This window comes from Triticum urartu, chromosome 1A, assembly GCF_056163025.1.
Source record: "Triticum urartu cultivar PI428250 chromosome 1A, HENAU_Tu73, whole genome shotgun sequence".
NCBI classification, from domain to species: domain Eukaryota; kingdom Viridiplantae; phylum Streptophyta; class Magnoliopsida; order Poales; family Poaceae; genus Triticum; species Triticum urartu.
Genome location: NC_141873.1, coordinates 494,633,868 through 494,642,577, shown reverse-complemented (window position 1 = coordinate 494,642,577; position 8,710 = coordinate 494,633,868). Strand labels below are relative to the sequence as shown.

The 8,710-nt window shown below is 46.5% G+C and overlaps 1 protein-coding gene across 1 annotated transcript; it reads right to left on the bottom strand.

Annotated features, from left to right (window-relative positions):
- Positions 1-2,631: 2,631 nt before the first annotated feature.
- On the bottom strand, positions 2,632-5,878 carry LOC125522404 (uncharacterized). Its single transcript, XM_048687468.2, has 4 exons — positions 5,443-5,878; positions 4,854-5,316; positions 3,591-3,718; positions 2,632-3,461 (listed from the first exon to the last, which is right to left on the bottom strand). The coding sequence occupies exons 1-4, from the start codon at positions 5,551-5,553 to the stop codon at positions 2,967-2,969; spliced, it is 1,197 nt and encodes a 398-aa protein (XP_048543425.2). The 5' UTR covers positions 5,554-5,878; the 3' UTR covers positions 2,632-2,966.
- Between the last annotated feature and the right edge of the window lie 2,832 nt (positions 5,879-8,710).

The following is an 8,710-nucleotide window of genomic DNA, read 5'->3' as shown; positions in this document are numbered from 1 at the left end:
ATATTTTCGCGCAACCCTTTCCCCTCAATATTTTCCCGCCAACTCTTTTCCGTCACTCGTTTCCCGCCAACCCCTTCCTGCCATATGTTCCTGCCACCTGTTTCCCACCAACCCCTTCTCGCCATATGTTCCCGCCAACCCTTTCCCGCCATACCACAGTATACCATTAAATAAATTCTTCATATTTTAAAAAAATCATGTTTCTCAAAATCTTTTCACTTTTTTTAAATGTCTTCACAATTCAGAAAAACATTAACCGTATATCACAAAAATATTCAATGTGTCTTCAGAAATTTTTTAGCTTATACTACAAAAATGCTCAGTGTATATTTATAAATTGTTCATCACTTAAAAAATCAATAAATGTTTGGAATTCTAAAATTTTGTTCATGTGTCCAATAAATTTTCACGTTTTAAAAGTTTGTTTGTATTTCAGAAATTTTTATTTTAAATAATTATTTAAATTGCTAAAGTAAAATTGTTCACTTTTTTTCGAAAATGCTGACTTTTTATAAAGAAAGGGATCGGTAGTTGTACATTAGCCAGATGCTATCCTATTTGGCTGGTAACACATATACCCAGCGTGAGGTCAGGTTTTTGACTCCATCGCTTGCGCTTTTATCCCATTTTTTTAAATATGAAGATTTTATTTAATGGTATACTGTGGTATGGCGGGAACGGGTTGGCGGGAAGGGGTTGGCGGGAAACGGGTGGGAGGAACATATGGCGGGAAGGGGTTGGCGGGAAACAGATGGCGGGAAAGAGTTGACGGAAAAATATTGAGGGGAAAGGGTTGCGCGAAAATATATATTTTCAGTGTCTAAGATGGACAATGGTTGCACAGTATTTATATACCAAAATTAAAAAAAAATCGCTTCGGTCTAACGTAAGCCGAAGAGTGGAGTCATGCAACTTCGGTCAACCATTAACGTGAAAAGGTGGGCCCAAGGGACTTTTCGGCCTACTCCTGACCAAAAAGGTTTCGGCCCAGGTACGCACCTTTTCGGCCAAGGCGAGGCCGAAAAGTCCATTTTGGCCAAAGGGAGGCCGAAAACACCCTTTTTAGCCCACGCGTGGCCGACGGGGTGCTAGTTTTGATTTTTCTCCACTCTTTGCTATAGTTTTCGAATTTGCTTTAAAATACGTCATAGTTTTGAAAAAAAATTGAAGCTTTTTTTGTTTTATGATTTTCATGGTTGAAGCTTTTATTATGTCGGTTGAAGCCTTTTTTCTTGCCGCTTGAAGCTTTTAGCATTATGCCTGTTGCCGGTCGGAACACGCCTTGTTTCTGGTAGCAAAAATCCACGCTGGATGCAGCTATTTTGTCGACCGGTTCCAGCTCAAATCCACGCTGGTTGCAGCACCGGTCGCCTCTCATTTGAAGCTCGTCGTTGAGCTCCACCTCGCCGCTCGTAGCATCTAGTCTCGCCGGTTTTCAACTTCCGAGCTGGCCGGTTCCAGCGTTTTGGCCTACAGGTTGTAGCAAAAATAGATGTTGGTTCCGGCATCGCAGCAGCGCAGGGCTCCCCCCCTGTCGTCGTGTCCATCTCCGATGAGAGATGGTCGTCGGGGATCACGGGATTTAGGGCGAGCGTTGGCCATCACAGAAAGGAAAAGGAGGAAGGAGATTGAGGGCGGAGGGGGGGGAGGGGGTGGAGGAGGGTCGCGGCAGCGAAGGCAGTGTTGCGGGACAGGGGACCGGAGTTACGGCGACGCCGGTGGTGCAGGACGGGGAACGGAGTTGTGGGGATGGGCGTGAGGGAGCTGAGCGATGGAGAAGGAATAAGGATATGTGCTGCAGCAGATAAGGGAAGGGGTGCGCTGTTTCTGGTCGCATGATTACGATCCATCTCGCGGCTTGCGTGAGACCGGCGTAACGGTTCGGCCAGTGCCCCGGCTGGAAACGTTTCTCTTTTCTTAATGACAGTGTCAAGTTCCTCAACTGGCGCATAGTTCTGAAACTCCAACCATGCCGGCCCTTCCCCGTCAGCACCACACACGACTACGCTGAGGATTTGCAGCTCAGCGAGACAGTGCACCGCTAAATCCAGGGTCGACGCCACGGACGATGGACTCCAGAATAGAGATGCTCGCACCCAGTGCCATGATGTGCAGCGCCGATAGGAAGTGGTCAGATGTGGTTTAAATTTAGAAAGTACTGGCTAATTTTATTGAAAAAAAGGCGCAAAATCATCAAAGAACTCATGAGACTTCAGCTAACTAAGAGAAGAGCCAACCCCGGTCCTTATAACAGATCTGATTCACAGCTAGTCAAAATAACATGAAATTAGTACGAGTGAAGCACAGATGCATGAGGAGGCGAACATGATGATTCACGGCTAGTCAAAGTAACATCAAATGAATACAAGTGAAGCACAGATGCATGAGGAAGGGAACAAGCCCTATGGAGATGGTGATTCAGCAGTCGGCACTAACCACTGCTTCTCCACACCTCCCTCTTGAAACTATTTTCATCACAAATGTCTATCAAGCATGTGTCATGTGTGGGTTTCACCTTAGCTGCCCCAACGTACACACTACACAGCACATAATCAGTGAGTAGTAGAACACATAACACGTTGTGGTTTAGAATTCAGGACTCAGGATAGAAGTATTCAACACGAAAACTGCTATGGGGAAAAAAGAATGATATACTCTCCGAAAGAATAGCGAGGGCGTGTTTGGTCATGTAACTAGAGCTATGGTATTACAGCCAAAACAGCGCAATTTGTACCACTAGTTCGTGGATCAGCTCGTAAACAAAATTACTAGTGGAACACTATTGTACAAACCGTACTAATACAAGCAAGCCTTTTATATTCCAGGATAAGGGTCACCTTGTCAAGCATGGATCCATCGAGTTTCAGGTTAAGGTTGGATACTGTATTTGCTGCGAGCCATTCAGATGAACTTATCTTCTCCCGTTTCACAAGAAAGGACAGGTCCTTCCAACATTATGTTGTAGCTTAGTCATCCCAATCTACATCCCATCCGTCCTTGCTATCGGTTGGAGATCTATTGGTTGGAGATCTCAGAGAAAGGCCATTTGCCGAGATGCTTCCAGCAGGTCCTCTTTCTGAAGGTTTTGCAGGTGCTTCCTCGTCATCCCAGTCATCATCCCATCCATCTTCCCAGCCATCTCCTGTGCTTGTAGTGTTGTTTGCACCTGATGACTCAGGAGCTTGAGCCTGAGATCCCATCTCAAGCTGCTGATATGGGACCCCACCATCGCGCTTTGTCCCTGCAAACTTGCAACAAGCAAAGACGGCCCCAACCAAGACAAGCGTGAAAACACCAAAATAGGCTCCATAGATTGGCTTCACAGTCGTTGCATAAGATGTAAGCTGCTGAAATTGTTGTTGCCAATCATAAACTGGCTGCCTGATGCGCAAGACACAATGCCCAGTCCCAACATTTAGGGTAACCTCTCCACCATTTGGACTGCTAGAGCTTATGTTAACCTGGCAATATGGATTGATAATAAGTTTAGAAAGGCCATACAAATAAAGAATAACAGTTAAATTGACTGAACCACCAGTGCACCAAGAAGATAACACATACTGCTTGTTAAACAAATGAAAGTTGCATACCCTTTTAGATTCACCCTTGCTGAGAGGTGGCAACGTATGGGCTATACTTATATCTGATGTTGTTTTGACATCAACAGTTACGGTATTCTGCCCTGTATTCTGGACTATAAAAAATTGTCCACTTGAAGCTGCGAGAAGAAATAAACATGAAGCTTTCTCAAGACTCATGGCATTGAAGGTCATAATAGATAGTCAATAGTATGATATAAACCAATTTATAACTGTGAGAGAAAACAAACATAACGCTTCTTCAGATTCATTAAAGTACTCCCTCCGTCCCAAAATAAGTGTCACTTATTTTGGGACCGAGGGAGTAAAAGCCAAGCTAGATAGACCATACTATGAAGCTAGGAGGAATGCTACCACACACAAACCAAATTGTTTGTCAAAGTACCAGATGTTATTCTCTGGAGATTCTTAAGCTGTACATAAATATTGAATTCACTAAAAGGTAACCAGTATGCTCTGACGTGACTGTCCACTAAAAACACTAAGCCGCTAGCTGATGTACATAGTTACTTAGCACTCCCTCCGTTCCTAAATATAAGTATTTTTAGATATTCCAACAAGGGACTACATACGGAGCAAAATGAGTGAATCTGCACTCTAAAATATGTCTATATACATCCATATGTAGTTTGTATTGAAATCTCTAAAAAGACTTATATTTAGAAATGGAGGGAGTATTAAACAAAGCCCTCTGATCTTTTATGCAGCAAAAAAAAAAGCTCCTTCACGCACAATATACCGCGTCAGTACTTCACCATCTCACTATATTTCCAAATGGACCATAGTTACCGAATCATAACAAGGAAGGCCATGCCACTTAAGATTCAACATGGACAATGCATTAAGAAGATAAAAATTGTACAATACCAAAAGATACGTCAGTATTACTTGCGCTGTATATAGATTCCATAGACTGCGGTGTCAAAGTAGTTATCTGTTCTAAATAAAAGCAAATGGAATGAGTATCAAAACTTTCTATGTTCTCAGTAAAATTTGATTTGCAGAGGCTCCCGCTGTCTTTGCACTTGAAGGCCAATGTCCAGGGTTAATCTTAAGCACTAGCTACAACTCAAGCCAACCTCATAAGAATGACTGAAGCATCAATGTCCAAGTTACAAGAAACCTTTATGCATCATCATTCATCACACTAGGTGGCATGGAGATTGAAGCCGGAAACAACTATATCATGGACATATATTTAGGAATAAGTCGGTGACTTGAAGCTTCAAGTTTCAGCATGACTAGTAATGTTACCTGTCTTAGACACCTGAAGGCAAGCAGACAATCCTTCAATTGAACATGTGTCTACTGGATCCTTACACTCCTCAGCCACCTCTTTTGATTCAGTTGCGGGCTTCTTGTTTCCTGAGCCTCCTCCAGTTGATTCAGGGCTTCCCGGAGGGGGGCTCTCGTTGCGCCCATTCTGCGCTGGCACCGGCTGTGCAGAGACCTCCGCGTCACTCCCTTTCTGCCCCTTACTCTCTGGCACACCTGATGGTGGCGGTGGAGAATCCTTTGGTGTTTGAGTCTTTTCCGGCGGTGGTGGTGTTTGCGTTGTTTCTGGCGGTGGCGGTGTTGGCGTTGTTTCCGCCGGCGGTGTTTTCTGGTGCTGTTTACCAGTCTCAGGATTCCCCGCCGGAGTCGATGGTTGCCCCGGTTCTTTCGAGGCGGCGCCCTTCTCAGATCCACCTGTAGCCACGTTAGGTACAGGCGCTTCCTGGAGAAGAGATCAAGACAAGCACTAAATCAAAGCTCGCCCATATTCTCCGAAGAACGCCAGCCCATTCATCAACAAAACAATACGAGCTAGCTGACTCAAACAAGTGCAATCAGCAATCCTCACCTCGCCGGAGCCGGGCTTCTTGCCCTGCAAAACCCTAGCCGCCGCGGGGTCCGGGAGCAGGGCGAAGGCCAGGAGGAGCGCCGCGAGCGCGGCGAGTCGGAAGGATCCCATCGAAATTCGGGCGGGCGAAATTCCGGCGCGGCGCGGGGGCGGAGTCAGCCGGTCCGCTGTCGAGTCCGGCGGCGCGGGGCCGGCGCGGATCGCATCGGCCGCGGCGGGGGATCCGGGGGATCGGGATCTGGGGGCCGCGCGTCGATCGAGATCTCTGTGGCCTGCGGAGCTCGGGCGCTTCCGTCGATGCGCGAGCGGGCGCGGAGGGGCCGAGGAGGAGGAGGAATTGGAAGTTTCGCAGGTCGGAACGGGGCGTGGAGGTGGCAGGCTTGGGCAGGCGGCCGCGCACCCGCTCGCGCGCAGGTGCTCTGGTCGCGGTTGACTCGAGATTCGGTGGTGAATTTGGACCGGTATGGGGAGGTTTCGCCAGAGATTTTTTTTCTCAAAATAGGACGAACCCCTTTTTCTTGCGAGTGGAAATAGGGCCAACCCATTTTACACATGCAAAATAATACTAGGAAAACTTGTTGAAACTTTGCCTCAACTTTCTTGTTGTTGAAATTTTGAAAAGGAAAATGATTCGTTCTAGGCGACCCGTCGCGCGTGCAACGTCCCATCAGAGCGCGATTTCTGTCGCCTGTCTGCTTGCCACGTTGTGTGTGGGCCCCACCCCACTACGGTGCATCGCACTTATCCTCTCGGGATAGCTTTTTTTAGCAAGAAAACTAGGTCTTTATTGATCAATACCGATGTTTACACGAAAAGCGATTGGGTCACTCGACGTGCCCAATCAAATATGGTGCCCGTAAGGTAGAGAGGTACCTGACCTAGCTAACCTATGAGCTTCAGTATTTGAAGCTCGAGGTTCGAAAACAAAATTACAAGAAGTAAAATTTCTCGCAGTTTCTAGGATCTCTCTAATAACACTTCCATAGCTTCCTCCCACGCCCTGGCGAATATGGTTCACAACCTGTTTACAATCTGATGCAATTTGGAGATGTTGTAAACCCAAGTCTTGCGCCAGTGGAAGAGCTTCTCGACAAGCTAAAGCTTCCAAACTAGTTGGATCCGATATGCCCTGGATAACTAACATTGACGACCCAAGATAGGAACCATCTCGATCACGACAGATGGCTGCTGCGGTTCCTGCATTGTGTTGCACCAAAACTCCGGCGTCCACATTTATCTTCACTAGTCCCTCATCAGGCGGGATCTAGCATCGTTGCTGAAGGAAATATGCCCTAGAGGAAATAATAAAGTTATTATTTATTTCCTTGTATCATGATAAATGTTTATTATTCATGCTAGAATTGTATTAACCGGAAACATAATACATGTGTGAATACATAGACAAACAGAATGTCACTAGTATGCCTCTACTTGACTAGCTCGTTGATTAAAGATGGTTATGTTTCCTAACCATAGACATGAGTTGTCATTTGATTGACGGGATCACATCATTAGGAGAATAATGTGATTGACATGACCCATTCCGTTAGCTTAGCACGCGATCGTTTAGTATGTTGCTATTGCTTTCTTCATGACTTATACATGTTCCTATGACTATGAGATTATGCAACTCCCGTTTACCGGAGGAACGCTTTGTGTGCTACCAAACGTCACAACATAATTGGGTGATTATAAAAGTGCTCTACAGGTGTCTCCGAAGGTACTTGTTGGGTTGGCGTATTTCGAGATTAGGATTTGTCACTCCGATTATCGGAGAGGTATCTCTGGGCCCTCTCGGTAATGCACATCACTTAAGCCTTGCAAACATTGCAACTAATGAGTTAGTTGCGGGATGATGTATTATGGAACGAGTAAAGAGACTTGCTAGTAACGAGATTGAACTAGGTATTGACATACCACGATCGAATCTCGGGCAAGTAACATACCGATGACAAAGGGAACAACGTATGTTGTTATGCGGTCTGACCGATAAAGATTTTCGTAGAATATGTAAGAGCCAATATGAGCATCCAGGTTCCGCTATTGGTTATTGACCGGAGACGTGTCTCGGTCATGTCTACATAGTTCTCGAACCCGTAGGGTCCGCACGCTTAACGTTACGATGACAGTTTTTTTAGGGTAAATGCCGCCGCTTTATTTAATTAAAACTCCGCAAAACCCGGAATGTCATCCGAGATTACACTCAAAATACAGTCTGGGGGCACCCCCAACCAGATCCTACATAGTTCGTCTCCTACCCCTACTCTAGCCAACTTATGCGCCGCGACATTCGCAGATCGTCGAACCCAAGTAACCTTCACGTTTTGCTTCGTCTCCAGCAGTTGTTTTATGTCATTGATCCATGGTCCAACTGCCGAGAAGTTCCTGCCGGTTTGGTTGATCATCTGGACAGTTTGAAGACTGTCCAGTTCGACGTGGATATTTTGGACACCTAGCTCCTTGGCCACCTGTAAACCACGCCTACACGCGAGAACTTCTGCTGCTTCAGGATCAACAATGCTTGGGAAGTGATGGCAAACCCCCGCCCGAAACGCACCATTGTGGTCTCTGAGGACAGCTCCACCACCCGCCTTGTCGCCCACCTTTGACACCGCTCCATCACAGTTGAGCTTAACCCATCCCACCTCCGGCACCACCCACTTCTGGATCTCCCTCGGCTCTCTCTCCCGAGGCTTTGGCTGATGAGCGTTTGACCAATCTGTCATATGTGCACAAACAGCCTCCATTATTGCATGTGGACTCTGAATTCTGACTCCATCCCGCGCCTCATTTCTAGCGAGCCATAAACCATATGTCGCCTGGATCATCGCTTCTTTCTCGTCGTCGGCCGCCCCGAAGAACCAACTCAGAAGCCATCGAGCTAGAGCGCCCTGGGTATCAATCTGACACGGTGGGGCTGCCACCGAAATACCTTTTTCTGAGCGCAACAACTGCCAGAACTGAGAAGAATGCTGACATGCCCAGAAACGATGAATAATAGATTCTTCTCTGCCGCATGCAACACAAAAAACACCCGGTTTGATTCGCCGCCGATGAAGCTCTGATCCCACCGCCAGTCCATTTTTAATCATACGCCACATATGAATCTTCGCTTTGGGTGGCGCACTAGTATCCCACATCGCCATGTACCCCTTGTGTTTCTGGACTGAGCTGGAGGACTCCTGCTGGCCCGACCGCACTCTTCTCTTAGACATCCAGAGATGGTAAGCTGATTTCACATTGAAGATGCCATTCTTAGTGAAATTCC